This window comes from Lagopus leucura, unplaced genomic scaffold (assembly GCF_019238085.1).
Source record: "Lagopus leucura isolate 7727_CA_CO unplaced genomic scaffold, USGS_WTPT01 Super-Scaffold_100091, whole genome shotgun sequence".
Classification (NCBI taxonomy): Eukaryota; Metazoa; Chordata; class Aves; order Galliformes; family Phasianidae; genus Lagopus; species Lagopus leucura.
The window spans coordinates 346,881-362,477 of NW_024962320.1; the positions used below are offsets into that span (position 1 = coordinate 346,881).

The 15,597-nt window shown below is 49.7% G+C and overlaps 1 protein-coding gene across 1 annotated transcript in view; it reads right to left on the reverse strand.

Moving 5' to 3' along the window:
• ADAMTS10 (ADAM metallopeptidase with thrombospondin type 1 motif 10) overlaps positions 1–15,597 on the reverse strand; it is a 47,525-nt gene that overhangs the window by 26,178 nt on the left and 5,750 nt on the right. The window contains exons 2-4 of the mRNA XM_042887525.1: positions 10,196–10,521; positions 4,930–5,294; positions 116–275 (exon numbers count right to left, since the gene is read on the reverse strand). Coding sequence (XP_042743459.1) covers positions 116–275; positions 4,930–5,294; positions 10,196–10,283 — 613 coding nt within the window. The 5' untranslated portion in view covers positions 10,284–10,521. The remainder of the gene's footprint in view (positions 1–115; positions 276–4,929; positions 5,295–10,195; positions 10,522–15,597) is intronic.

The following is a 15,597-nucleotide window of genomic DNA, read 5'->3' on the forward strand; positions in this document are numbered from 1 at the left end:
GAATAAAACTTTCTTAAATGCAAGCGGGTGGATTTGTCTATTTGCCACAGAGGGAAGCGTGGACTTTCCCAGCCTGCACTGGGATGGACTGAAGACATTTGGTGGGTGCAGATACCTAGCACGCCGCAGGCTGCATCCATGTGTGGGTACTGGAGGGATGATCGCTTGTACACAACGTGGGGGCTGCCCTTGCCCTCGTTCCCTGTGCTGACGTTGGCTCCTGGGCTCAGCGGTTCGATGAAATATTCCTCCTCATCTGCAACTATTACCCCGTGCTGTGAAAGGAAAGAGACAGAGGAGGTAGGGAGAGAAATGGGTGACATGCTAGTGGCTTCTCATAACGAACATTCTGATGGTTAATCCCTGCATTTCTGGGAGCTGACAAATAGCTGAGAGAACATGCAAGATTCCTTCATTTATGCACAGACACTGAATCATACAAAGCTATGGACCAACGCAAACTGAGCCAGCTGCTCATGGATACCTCAGGACATCCACATTGAAGTTCCCAGAAAATCACACTAATTCCCTGCAAAATTGTTTCCTATTTCATACATTGATCTAATTAAGATCTAATTAAGATCTAATTAAGATCTGTCTGTGGGATCCTAGGTATCATGTCTTCACTGCTGCACAACTCATCAGTGAGAACTTCTGCCTTTGCTTTTCAACCTCACCCAGAAGCCTTCAGATGCTGCTCAGGACCTGAACACCAGCTGGGAAACTCAGGCATAAATCTGCAGAGGAGCGTGGATGGTCAGAGGCTTTTGTGAAATGTTAAACCTCTGCAATGTGAAGTCTGATTTTCATTGAGATCTTCAGCCAGAACCTTTCCCTGCAGCCTAAAATCCTGCAGCTACCACTTCCCCTTTTACACCCCGACCATCCATTTCTATCAGATGACTTTGTTTCTGCTCCTGTATTTTTTGATTTAGCTATTCAGATATATTTTGTGTTGTTGTTCTCCCATCTTGAATGAACAAATCGGGGCTATAAGCCCAGACTTTGCTTTCTGCCAATGGACCTCCTTGGGAGACCACAACAACCAGCGGGAGCAGCTACCAGCAGGATGGGCAACCCAATTCACCAGCTGCTCTTCTCTGGCTGGTCTTACCCTTGCTGCAAGCTTTACCTCTATATAAAAGGTTTGGGCAACATAAAAAGGTTCCTTCAGCCTAAAGTAACATGCAGACACTCATCATTCAGTCTCACCTCCAAGAAATGGAGGCATTCTACCAGCTGAACTTTACCAGTGAGCAACCAAGGCATGAAACTTCCCGGCTTTGCTCAAGCAGACCTAGAGTATACCCAGAGTCTCAGCCTTCTGGCCATCCTCCAACTCTGGGTGCACAGACTCCCAGTGATGGGATGTCACGCAACAGGATGGCATGTGGCACAACTGGGACAGGATCTGCCATACGGGTGCGGGGAAGCAGATCTCTGCAAAACATCTCGAGGTCCTTAAGTGGAATGAACCATCCGTGTAACAGTATTTCTGCTGGGGAAGCGGGGAGAGCCTCTCCGAGGTGATTGCTGCCTCCGCTATGGGTCTCTCCCCACCTCCCTCCCTGCTACAAAAGCTGAATCGGGGCAGTGTGCGCACGGCGAAGTCCCCATCTCCAGAGTGCCGGGGGATTTCCTCCTGCACCAGGCCCTGTTGCTCTTGGCTCCGCTCCACCTTTTCAAACACAAGCGAGGTACTGTGAGGTTAGCCTGGCGAGGGCTGCGGCGGAAAGCTGAGTGTCGGCCTGCGAAGCCAGCTGGCTGCCGGCATTGCGGGACGGGGAGAAGGAGGTCACTGCCGGCTTGGGGCAGAGCAGCAGGAGGGGAGAGCACATCCTGCCTGCAAACCAGGAGCTACTGGGAAAAGGCCCTTCCCAGCCACCCGGACGCCGTGATCTGCAGCTTCCTGGGTGCATACAAGAGGTCCTGTGACTCTGCAGGAGTGAAGCTCTGCTGTCACGGGACTCTGCCCCGCAGTCCAAGCGCTGAGGTCTGGGTGGTGGACGTGACACACGCGTGTTGAAAGCGGGCGGCGAGAGGCCCTGAGAGAGATCTCTGTGGTTTGTGGGGGAGCTGAGCTGGATATCCTGTCTGTGATTCACCCAGGTCAGCTGCAGAGCAGGGATGGTTTATTCTATTAGCTTACAACCACGCTTCGGAAAGGCACTGCAGCTTGGCCCGTCCACCTCCCCTCACATGCACTCACAGCTGACGTCAGCCTGGCAGCAGAGCCATCTGCCCAGCTCCAAACATCTCGTCTTCCCCACTGAATTCAGGAGGGCAGTGCAGATGGAAGCAGACACCAAGGGCTGAGAACCAGCCTGTACAGCAGCCTTTGAGGAGCTCTGACGCAAGAGGAGAGACAGGCACATTTCTCTCCTGAGGTTGTTTATGCCTATAGCTGCAATCTGCTGACTGGAGGATGTGAGCCCTCCGGCTGTTGCACAGACGCAGCCTTGCTGAACCCAGGCCTCCCCGGGCTGCTCCTGCAGGCTCCGGATGCTTTGTTCTGGGCCCCGCTGGCAGCTCCTGGCTCTGATGTTTTAGGAAATTGACCATTTTGCCCTTTGCCCTCAGTTAAGCCTGGGTGAGGTGTATCCCGCTCTGAGGCCTGCTGCACATGGACATCTCCATCTCACATCCCCAAGCATGACCTCAACCTTTCCCACCACACCCACTGAGCATGTCCATCAGCGCCACATCTCCACGGTTCTCAAACACCTCCAGGGACGGTGACCCCACCACTTCCTTGACAGCCTGTGTCGATGCATCATCACTCTTTCTGAGAAGAAATTGTTTCTAATATCCAACCCAAATCTTCCTTGGCACAGCTTAAGGCCATTACCTCTCATCCTATCGATAGGAGTGAACCTATTGGCAGCTGGGGTGCAAGCATTAGAGCGCAATGCATTTCACAGAGCTACACATAAATTGTACAAGGATGCTGGAGTTGGACATGGCTTGACACTTATTACCCATTTTCATGCCATGTGGAGTCATCCCTTTCTCCTTCTGTTTTGCACCCCATAACCAGCACCGGTCCCAGCGTGCACCCATTGAACACCAGAACACAGCGTCATTTGCATCATCTAGGAGTCCTCTGAGATCTTCTGTCCTCACCTATCCCCTGCTACGCAGACCTGGTGCTGCCTGGAGGCTGCAGGACAGCAGGAGTGGAGCCAGGAGGGTTTGGCTGCTAATCATTCAGAAGTGATTAGCACCTCTGGGTACACAGGTCTGCTCAAGTGGAAGAGCAGCCCCAGTCTGGCAGCTAAGGGCACCAGTTTCCCCTTGGCCAATTTCCTGGCCCTGTTGTCCTCGTGAAGCCTGATGATCCTCCTTGCTGATGCCTGTAGCTCTTCACAACAGGAGAACAGAGTTCAGAAAAAGGAGAGGTTGCTGGATGACCCCCTGTAGCTCTTTGTGCCTGGCTGCATTTCCCAGACAATCCCTGGTATCCCTCCAGAGCTAGATCATCTGTGGACTAAAACATTCCAGCAAAGTGCAGCCGAGCCATTGCTTGCTCTGCTCTTGGTGCCCTCTGAAGCACGAGGTAGACTAACGCTGGATCACTTCTGGCTAGCAGTGTTCAGCTACCCTTTGACTCTTCTTTTTAGAACATCAGTAAATTATCTAAGACTTCAGCAGAAGTCCCGTATCTAAACAAAAGGCTAACTCAGGAACCAAGAATTTATGCAACTCTGATTTTTGGCTGTGAGATGGAAACATTAGACTCTCTGATATAATGAGTCAGATTCTCATTTCTGTTAATAACCCGCAGCACTGTTCTGGCAATGTGATTTAGCAATAAATCAAATACAAATTCATTCCCATTTGGAAGCTTTTCCACACTGCCAGAATGCTGCTAAGTGGTGGGGCTATAGCACAAATATGAATTTGGCCTAGAGAGTCTATTGCTACATGTTGCTCCTCCAAGGGAGCCATCATCCTTGGGATTCACTAACAGGGATGTTTGCTCCATTCCTCCATCTGGTAGGTCTTGAAATGTGCTGTGTGAGCCAGAAATATCAGAAAATCACAGAAAAATAAGGATGAGATTCCTTAACAAGTGCTGAAAGAGCTAATAAATCATACCCAGAGTATTTTTGAGAGGCATTTGTCTGGCCTGTCTGTAAAGATCTCCAATGATGTTGAGGCATGCACTCTTCAAGAAACCTCAGCTATCCTTAGCACTACCATCTACCATTAAGCTTTCCTGATAAATTTAAGACCATGATGTCTAATCCTAGCTGTTGGGAACATGCAGAACAGATCACTTCCTCCTCCTCTGAAGCAGCTTTGCTGATTTGAGGCATGCCATCTTGTCCCCACTTGGTATTCTCTCTTCATATTGAAAAATACTGGTTATATCTCAAGTTTTTTCCCCCTAGAAACTATGTTTTCAGCTCCTGGAATCTGAGCAGAAGGGAAAAGCAACCCCAGGAATGGAGGTGCAGTTACAAGGAACTGAAAGCACTTCTGATGTTTTCGGTTGTGACATGAAACTTCTATCCTGCTGTACTTCTTCCTTGCCAGCACTATATATAAAATATACCTATTGCTGCTACTGTTGGAAGTTCTGTGGTGTTCTGTGGGAACTCTAACAACGCTCTAAAGCTTGGATTATTCCATGCCAGTTAAAAACAATGGAAAAAATCTAACTGACTTTGGTAGGAACTGGATCTCAACATGGATCACAAATGTAGTAAGGAAACATGCCTTCACCCTCAGCTGACTTTCGCTGCCACCTTTTGCAAAGTTATATTTTAACACTGATCTCAGGCCTTTATCTCCACCATGAATCCATCTGCTGGGACCCAAACAGAGTTTCTACACCAAATATCAAAGAAGCTGCAATCTGTTCCGCTTCATGGGTAGCTCTGGTTGTCAGCGTGGCCCTTGGATGAGCAAAATGAGGGGACTCACCAGTCCATTGCAGTTGCTGATGGCGACCTTTGAGTTCAGGTACTGATCCTGCAGGTGGCCCGCATAGTGGCAATCCTCATGGAAATCATGCTGCCAGTCCACACCATCTCGCTTCCAGTATTCGACTGTGAAGTGCTCAGCCAGCAGGTTGGAGTGCAGTGTCAAGTTGAGGAGGAACTGGGTTCGATGGGCAGAGACTTTGTAGAAAACCTGCTGCTCCGATGGCTCGTAGGGCAAGGAGCCCAGACTGCGCCGAGGGCGTTGCTTCAGCTGGCTCCTCATGTCAAAGGTAAGGAAGTCCCCGTTTTGGTCCACTTGGATGGGGAATGCAATTTCATAGTGATCGAGGCTGGAAAGGAACTCCTCTGGGGAGGAAAAGCAAAAAGGAGGAATGACATTCTGCCAAGAGTCATAGCAAAACAACCAACAGTTTCAGCACAGAGTCACAGCCAGGGTAGGATCCTGACCCTGGGAATTCTGTCAAGTAGCCATTGTGCTTGCAGCAGTCTCACACCCACCTCCTGCAAACAAAACATGCATCAGCAGGACAAAAGCTCAGTGCTCAGCCCCTTGCAGCCCTCTAGGACTTTTCAGCTGCTTGTGGCATCAGAGTAGCCATGTGGCTTCCCTCCAGCCTGATGGAGGGACCAAGCTCACTTGTGACAGCTTGCAAGAGACATCTAAAACAAAGATAAGCAGAAAGATAAGGGATTTCAAACTGTAGTACAGCAGGAATATGACAACTGGATTCTCTTCTCTGTTCAGTCTGTGTGATCCTTGGGATTCTCCGGGAATTCCAGCATACAGAACGCAAACCATGATCACAGCTGCATTAATACATTAGGTATGAGGCATCCTCCTAAGATGCACCAAGATGGTGTTCTTACAATCAAAATAACACATTGGGTGCCCAGAACTCCCCAGCTGTGCTAAAAGGGCAGCAAAATCTGAGTCTCCAACCAGCCTGTATCTATTGCACCATCACAACTCACCAGCTACGGTGCCCTTGGCTTAGCACCTCCTCTTGGGGCTCTTGAGGATATCTCGTACCACTTAGGAAATGCACTTTGACAAGGTCACTGTCCGAAGCGTCTGACTGCACTTGCACAGCGCTTCTGGCTGTCAAAGAAATTGGCACTCTGCAACCTGTACAGAAATCTCATGGTTTTTTTTTTTAGCAAAATGTCTACAGAGTGGGTCTGAGCAGAGGTCTAGCTGTATCTGGCAGCCTCAAGGCTGGAGGCTTCAGCAGAAGACACAAAAAATCATGCACTGAATAGGATAACTCTCCACTCATAGCACTTTTTTTTCTTAAGTCCAAGGGTTGGAGATTTGCTCATAGAGTGGGAGAGGATCTGCCCTCTTCATGCTGGAAGAACATCACTGTGCTTCCTGCATTCTATGTGTAGCTGTTTCCTGAGCAAACAGGGAGGCCAGGCTGCTGTGGGGTGGGTGCATTTTGCCTGGCTCCACAGCACCCATCTTCAAAGCCTTCCCAGCCATCATAAATTTGAACTCCAAATTACACTCTTACCACATGGCAGCACTGGAAAGTTTCCTTTCCCTCTAGCATGTTTTCCAGTGTGGGAGTTTGACCGAGTGGTTTCCTTGGCCACCACTAATGGGATGGTCCTTCACACCAGCTCGGTTTAGGGGTTAGCTCCCAACCTTCCAAACCATAAGCTCTTCTGGCACCTCTCCCTTGGCTCAACAAGCCAGAAGAAACTATTAGGTTGTTAACTTCCTGTGCTCCAGCTTCCCTTGCATCACACTGCCTTGTGTGTGATGCAGCCAGGCAAACAAATATGACTACTTGTTTTTAAGCAATGACCTCAGGTTTGGAAAAATCTGCTATCAGAAGTGCCTTGTTTTTCCCTTTCTACAGTCCATGTGGGTAGCAAAATAGAGTCCTGGAAGGAGGCTTGTGCACCCAGTGTCTAGAAGGGGTCTGGGAGCCTGATCCTGACCTACAAGGTTCATTCAGGAGGGAGTAGTGGTCAAGATTTGGGGCTCAAGCTGTGTGTGACAGTCTGCTCTTGCTGTGCTGGACACCATGCATCCTCAGGGGTGTCACCATGCAAATGATACACAGGATAGATCTGAGAGTAGTGCCCTACATCATATGGATGCTTTTGGGATGGATGCTTTAGAGTAGGAAAAGGAAGAAATAATGAAATTTTCGACATAAGGAAGACAACAGTGTCTTTATCCAGTGTTACAACTGGTTCTTTCCTCTAAAAAAAGTGAAAGATTAGATGAAGTTCTAAGAAATAGGTATCTTTTACTCCCTAGCCTATGCACTCATTTCATGTCCACCCAACAGCATAACAGATGCTCCCTTACTCCATCAATTACTCATCCCTGCCTTGGTCACACTGTCCTCCATGCTACAATTCATAGTAGGAGTTCCCAACATCAGTAACAGCTCTGCTTGACCCTTCCTTCCTTCCTTTTTTCCTTCCTTCCAGAAAAGTCATCATGATCCCTCTGCCCCCTCAGCCACTTCATGCTGTATTAATAGGTCTTGGCTTGAAATGTGCAGTATTGCATCTGCTTATCAGACAGGTTTGCACTGGTGATAAGCAGCCTGGTGTTTCCAGAGAGCTGTCACACTGCTTCAGAAGAGATACTATAAAAAGCCTTTCTTGCAGGAAAGCCTGCCCAGTGCTGGGCATGCAGGGGGGAAAGAAGAGATTGTGGAGTCAGAGATAAAGATGAGGAGAGCTGCCCCACTCCTGATGGGGACAAGGACATGCAGAAGGGGAAGCAGAAGCCCAGAGAAGGTAGGGGGTAAGGTAAACAAAAAGGAGAGCGGAAGTGAAAGCCAAGGAGGGAGGATTTTGTTCCCTCCTTGTATGCTCTCATCACTGCCTCTGTCATTACAGAGCCACTTAAAGGATGAAAAGGAAGCAGATGTTTGCTCTCATCTTGTCACCAGAGAAAAGAGGAGCCCCAGCTGCAGCCCAGACACAATTTATAAAGGATGATTTGGGAAAACACTCTGGGATTTGTGGCCCCAAGCTGCCCTGGAACTGCAGCAGTCTCAACACATATTCCATGGGTCCATCGAGTGGTATGCGAGCCTGGAGCAGTGAGATTACCCTCACCTCATGTCCTGTAAAACAGGGAATGTATAATCTATCACTATGATTAAAATAAGGCACTAGGAAAAAAATGCCTTTTGATGAAAAACCATTGAGCAACAGAGGCTATGTGCCGAATCCACACTCAACCACCCCAGCTGCAATTCCCTGCATTGTTTGAAACCGCAGCCTGAGTTTACATGAGACGTTGTTTACCTTCTGAATCTCGTTACATCTCTGCTGACATGTAGAGGCCTTCAACGTTGGGCTGCTGTTTCCCACATACATAATTACAGCTTATGACTGTAATACCTTAATCTTTTCCCTGCATAAAATAAATACACTGATCTGGAGCCTGCGCACAAGGCACGTGAATCCTGCTGCATCGCTGGCTTGCTGGACTGCCTGGGCAAGTTGCTCTGGCCAAAATCAGCGGCTTGTTGAAAACGTTGGCCTTTAATCTCCATGCCTCCAACTGCTAAGAGAAGATAGCAGTGTCTCGCCCTCTCGAAAGAGTGTTGTGAGGATTATGTATGTACTTACTACCTCAGCAGTGTGAAGACAAGTGTTGAGCACTGCTAGCAGCCTGACACTGTTTGTTTGGGATGCAAGGAGCCTAAAAAAGCACTCTGACAGTGAGAGGGGCCCGTGGGGCATCCTGACCCATGGGAAGGGGAGGAGATTGGCTGCATGCCCTGGCACCAACGGGCTGAGCCCAGCCCACTGCCCAGCCCTGCTCCAGATCTAGGATAGCACAGATGTACAGCAAGCCCAGGGGCTCAGCCTGAGGTGTGTCTTTGGTGAGCAAAGAGGATCAGGGCTGCTCTGAGTCTGGATGAAGGCGATCTGGCAGCAAAGCCACCATCAGAGCGTCGCTAGTGCTGTGAGCACAGCGGTGCAGATGGAGGGAGGTGCGAGCTGACAGACGCAGGAGGCCCAGAACAGTCCCAACAGGCACTGCCAGAGGCTTTGGCTGGAAGGACCAGAAACCACGTTTATTTCAGATTAAAGAAAATCTGCCCGTATAATGGTGCACGTTGCACAGCGCCTGCAAGGCACACAGCTCTGCAGCTGACTGCATTGTATTTTACCCAGTGCAAGCCACAATATCATGGTGCTCCAACAAGATGGTGCTCAGAACCAGACAGTACATGGCTTTGGGTTCCCTCTGTGCTTCTTTCCAGTTCGGATTCACAGGATAACCCAGCGCCATTGTAACCACAACTGCATGACACTGTATTACCCTGGGCCTACCACTGACTTTGCCCTGCTGCATTTAACTTTGGCACACTGGGCATAGAAAATTATGGTTGGATATTAACATCCTGTATGGATAAATGTCCAGTTTCACAGCCTTCTCCTTACCCCTAGCATCTGATGGTAGTATTCATACTGTCTCTTAAGAAATGGTCACAAAAGCAAATTAGTATCAGCAATTTAACTACCCTGCATAACCCATCACGCTGCATTGGCACTCAGGGCTCAGTACAGCGTTGCCCACCTAACCTTCCAGTTTATTCACTCCTAACATGGAATAAAATCTTGTCCTGTGATACAAAGCTACCAATGTGCAGGACACCCACATTCTGCTTTCCTTGCAATAACTTATGCGTGCAGCCCTATGTTTAAACACAGGCTCAACAGGAACACACAGACATGCAAAACAGGTACAGAATGCCCACGTTTGAGCAGATCTGAGCATTCACTAACAGTAGGACTTAGAGAAACATGTATGCACACCTCAAACTGCTCCTCCGGCAGCACATGCCCATCCAGGCCATAGGTATGCAAAACACTTGTGCCTTCAGCAGAGACCTCCACCTCTGCATGTGCAAAGCACACAGACCTCCTACGTGCAGCAAAGCCTCTACTTACACAAACATGCTTCACTGCAGCTGAGTGGGAAGGCATTGCTACCATGAGCCCTTCTGCCTCCTAAGCCTCTACGTGGCCGCCATCCTACACAAGACCCAACGACTTGGAATTCCACAAAAAGTCAAGGAGCAAAACACATCCTTTCCTTATAGGTCAAAGGAAAACACCTGCAAGAGCAGCAGTAGGCGTCCGGCTGAAGTACACGCAGCAGAGCAGAGGTCAGGCTGCTTCCACCCCCTCTCCAGAACAACATTACCCTAATGCCTCCCTTAGGGTCAGGCAGATCCAGCTCCCTCCCCGCTTCCTACCTTGAGACTGGAACATGTAACCCCGAAAACTGCAGACGGAGGTGGTGAAGGTGACAGTCCACATGAGAAGCCTCCAAGCGATGGCCATAGTTAGCGACGCTTGTCTCAGTGCAGGGAATATTGTACCGGCTGGAAGGGCGCTGTCCCCACATGTCTCTCTCTCGGCCACTGCTTATGTAGAGACAGGAGTCCTCGGTTCCTCCACAGGCATCCTCAGCCACTCCCCAAAGCAGCAAGGCCGACAGTGGCTTTGCAGCAGCTGTGCCCAGGCGCAATTGGAGCCAACATGGGCTAATTGGAGTCAAAGGTTCTTGGTAGCATTGCCCCTGCAGAAGAAAGAGTGACAAATGAATAGGAGAGGAGAGGAGAGGAGAGGAGAGGAGAGGAGAGGAGAGGAGAGGAGAGGAGAGGAGAGGAGAGGAGAGGAGAGGAGAGGAGAGGAGAGGAGAGGGAATAGAAGGATGTGAGGGAGAAAACAGCACAACAAGGAAATCCAGGATTTCGAGAAAAGAAGAGTGAGCTTAAGAGAAATGGAAAGAAAGAGAAAGGAAGGCAAGAAAAGAATGGGAACAATTAACCAAGTCAGTTCACAGCATCAGAAAGCCAAGTTATCCTGCTGTCTGAGCACTCTGCTCAGTACAGCCTTGCAACACTCCTGCACTGTGAAGTGGGATGGAGGGGACTGGTGTCTGCCTTACACTGCAGGAGGAAAGGAGGCTCAAAATAAATGGGAACCTTTTGTCCTGCTGCCAATGCCCACAATGCCCACAAGGAAGAATGAATGGTTACCTGATCTCGGTCACCTGATTTCTTAAAAAGGAAAATACAAAATGAAAGCATTAAGGGTGGTAGCAAGAAGTGATCTAAAACCCCAATTTCAACGTCCCTGGCTTCAGAACACACTTTAATGATCATCACTGCATTGAGAGAAGAGCACTTGCTCTCTGAGAACATTAGCTAAACCTAGAAAAGTGATTCAAAACAAAGAACCCATTCAGTGAACTCACCCTTACCCTCAGCTCTATCCATAAATGGATCACGAGATTCCAATTGTATTTGTTATTTAAAATGATTTGCTAATTGCTTCAGTGAAAGATTTTTGGCTTGCAGATAATTTCCACTCAGTCTGAGGCAATTATACAGAACTCACATAGAGCTGGAGAGTTGCATAAAGCCTGTGGTTTTCATTTCTATCCAGCGATCAGATGACGTATGCAATGAATATGGCACATATCTCCTGCCTGGAGAATCCCAAGTATCCGAAGAGCAATGTTCTGCCTGGGAGAAGCCACTGAGCACAAGACAGATGCTTCCACAGAGCACTGCAGAGAAGCAATGGATGAGCCCATCCTAAAGCCTGGCTTCAGCTCCGCAGCAGCTTCAGAGCCTGAGCATCATGAGATAGGCTCAAGGAAAGTGCACAAAGGGATGGAAGGATGGTGGGTTTTGAAAAGGCACCAACAGCAACGGCCTCTGAGTGATCTTCATCCCAGCAAGGAAACACTTGGAATAATGTTATCAATCACTGCCTCACTCTGTTCTGGTGCATTTTGAAAAGCAGTGCCTAACTACCAGCCAGGCTGCAGGCAGGAGAGCCTCCATCCCTCCTCATAGACCTCTTCACCCCTTGCCCTCAAAGGAGTCTGTAACTTACTCCTAGTTCTGCTCTCCCATCTTTGATATGCTGTTGGTGGTACTCCAACAAAACGATGCTCCTGAATGCATAGCTGAGGCATGAGAATAAATCAGAGATGATTCCTGCTCCAGTAATTAATCTAAATAAGTTAACTGTATTTCTCTACCAGATGAAAATGTTGGGAAGATTAATTGTGCATGTTAAGTCACTAAGTCACAATTCCGAGCTCCGAAGTTTAAATGTTAAGATTTATATCTGTTGATTTACAGTCACAAATGGCCAAAGCCCACCAGCGGTGCCTTGGGCTGATCCCCCCAGAGCAGGAGACCCACAGCCACTGCCTCAAAGACTGCACAAACCACCATCAACCACAAGAACCAAGTGGAGATCAACCCTCTAAATCCTCTCTCGAGCTGCTTTTGCTCAGCATATGGAAGCAGGAAGCAAAGGCGGGAGGCTTGGCAGGGCTTTCTGCCCTCTGCCACCACAACATGGAGATGCTGATGTGAATATTGCAGGTCTCTGAGATCACAGGCGCTCAGTGCAGGCTGTCCCCTGCCATGTCCCCTGCAGGGAGGGCAAGACGAGGGCAGCAGTAGTGCAGGCTGGCTCGTCCCCGCTCCCTGCAGGAAGCAAACTGAGAAAAGCAGAAGGCAAAACCAAAGCCCGGCGTGCTGCAGTGCTCTCCTAAGTCAGCATTTTTCAGAATCTATTAAAGCTTGAGATTCCAGCTCTCCAATTCTGTCACGACTCCAAGGTCTGCGGACAGAAAGCCGCTCAGCTGAAGTGTATTTTCTCCTGGGCTTTCTACTACTCATTTTTTTGTGTTTTTCAGCTGTTGAACTAGCTTCCTCCAGGATGTCATTATTTCCTGTCCTACCTCCTCCCCACGACCCCAAAGGGCAGCAGCAACCTCTCCTCCCCTCTGCCCGCCCTGCACAGCCCCCAGCCCCGAGCGCTGGGAGCCCGCAGCCCCCTGACCTCGGGAAGGAGCTCTGGTCCGAGCGCCACGTGTTCGGAATTACAGCTGCAACGTTCCCGTAAGCTGCTGGGGGGGAAGGGCTCCTGCTCCGATTCCTACACACAGCAAAGGGAACACACATCCCACTGACTTCCAAGACCCCAAGGAAGCTGTGCCACGCATGAGACAGACCCAAAACGCAGAAGAGAGAGCAAGTAAGCAGCGAGGACGAGTTCTCCGTGGTGTCTTCAGCATGTACAAAGTTTTCCATAACCTCACTTTTCACATTTTGCTTCCCGAAGGGCAGCGATCAGACACCCTGGAGGACCCAACAGCCTTGTATTGGGACGGACCAGCAGTAATTGAATGAGGCCCAGGCTATGGGGTCACCTCTCCTGGTCTCGTGCCTCCCTCGCTTGGGCCGGTTGCGATTTGCTCCTTCCCAAGGAATTCGTTGTCCTTGGCAGGGGCCCCGCGAGCGGCTGACGCTCCCTGCTCCCATTGCCAAGGTGGCTTCACTGCGTGAACCCGTGGGCTGAGCTGCCGGCACGCCGAGCTGCTGCCTGCCCTGGGGACAGCGGGGACACAGAGCAAGGACTGCAGAGAGGTGATGGGGCTCTAGATGGTGGCTGGGCTCAAGGTTTCCTCCTCCGACACCAAAAACACTCAAAAAAGGGGGGAAGGAAGCAGGGGGGTTAAAAATCAAGCTGGAAGAAAGAAAAGAGAAAAAAGAAAAACAGATGACAACTGTTACTAATTTCAACATCGGTGCTGCAGACAGAATTCCCTGAAAGCCTGGCTTTTTGGCTGGTGAGGCAGCTTTATGGGAAGGTAATAGGAAGCAGATGGGCCCCGGTCAGGGCCAAGAGGAAGGTTCAAGGTGCCTCCTAGTGCAGAAAAGAGGAATTTAAATGCTTTTAAAGATGCAGGGCCCGGCGGGTTCCAGGTTTCTCATCCAACTTTTGCAAATGATGAGCTCAGGTGTCCTTTTCCCTTTTTGAGAGAGGAATAAATACAAACACAGATCTCTGCTTCCAGCATTCCCCAATGGGAGGAAATACTTGCAGTGCACCCCCTCCCCCTCCCCAGCCCTTCCACCAACACATCCTCCCCAGCGTGCAGGGAGAGCAGGGCTGTGAGTCGGCTTCATCCAGCAGAGCGATTCTGAGCTCTGCTATCAGCAACAGCATTAACAAATGAATGAAAGCTGCTGTGCATTGACAACAGCATGCAGTGTTCACAGGAGGGATAGTCCCAGGGTGAGGGGCTAACATGGGATTTATATGACTTGGCTCCTTTACCTACATCTTGCATCACTTTGGGCAAGGCATTCTAAGCTCAAAACACTCTGATCCCTGGGCACTCGCTGTCCCCAAGCCCTGTGCTTCTGTGGATCTGGTGTTTGCTGTAAAATGGGACTAATGGCACTTCCCATCCACACTGAGGATGTGGTGCCACATTCTATAGCATGACCAGCTGCAGCCCCAACCCAACCATCACACACCCTGCAAGAAGCACAGCCCATCTGCAGTATGCAACCCCACAAATGCAAAGACCCCTCAGACATGCCCACCACTCACGGGGACTTCACAGTGCCTGTAGGTCATGGAATTTGATCCCAAAATGGCCAGGTTTTCCATAAAAACAGCCCTCTTTTCACCTGCTCTTGCTGCTTCACGGAGGCCCGCAAGTTTTGGCTGGAAACCCTTGGCTGAAATCTGTACTGCAAATACTGCCGCAGGGCAGGAGCAGAACTCCGTGTGGTCTCCACCGACTGTCCTGACTTCAACCTATGCTGCTCTGCTCAGGGGACACGGCCTAATGCAAACCACCACATCCCTGCCACTTGTAACCTGCAAAGCTAAGTGCTACTGGGGACAGCAATAGGGATACCTAGAACACCATCCCCATCTCCAGATGCCTACAAGTGTGAGCATACACAGGTGGCTCAGATAAAGTGCAAGTGTGGAGGAAATTATTTAATTGAGGATTGGAATGCTTTAAAAGCCCTGCTGAGCTTTGCTAGGCAGCTCTGCTTGGGTCTCCTTCCTGCACTGCTTGCAGCTGACCTTGCAGCAATCCCCATTTACCAGAAAGGAACCCACCCTGAGGTCTCTCCCAGTGCCAAAGCTCTGTGCTGTGATTCTCATTTTCTACTTTAGCCCCTGTTGTATGGTTGGCCATTTTGCGTGGCCCCTCACCACAGGCCAGCTTCTTGCTCCATGACCACAGGGACCTTCATCAGAGGTGACCCAGGTGCTTGGCTCCCTGTGTGTGTGGTGGAGGGGAACAAGAGATTCATGGCACAACTCCATGGCATCCATGGGTCTGCTCAAGGGCGAGTAGCATCTGCATGGGGCCATCCTGTAGAGAAGAATGGGGGGAAACAGGGCCATATGATGTCTTCTCCTTGCACCCCAAGACAGCCAGAAAAAAGCCTCCCCATGTTACCCAGATCAACCTTTTTGGGGTAAGAACACATGGTCACATGTCTTCAGCAAAATGTAGAAAACACCATAACAAAATGCAGTATCTTCAAGGAAGATTAGTTGCCTTTTTGCAATCTAGGGCCACCTGAAAGCCTAATTCAGCAGCTTCTAGGTCCAGACAGGAGGAAAATGCAGCATCTGCCAGGCAGAGCTGCAGCACAAAGTCACAGCTCAGCCCTGACAGTCGGGCATGGATGGGACTATTTGCACAGTGTGGCCAGAGGGGATATCTCCTTCTGTCATGTCCCCAAATCACCTCTTGTCTTTTCTACCTCCCTTTATCTCCTTGGGCTTTGCACACCCCAAACTGTTGAAA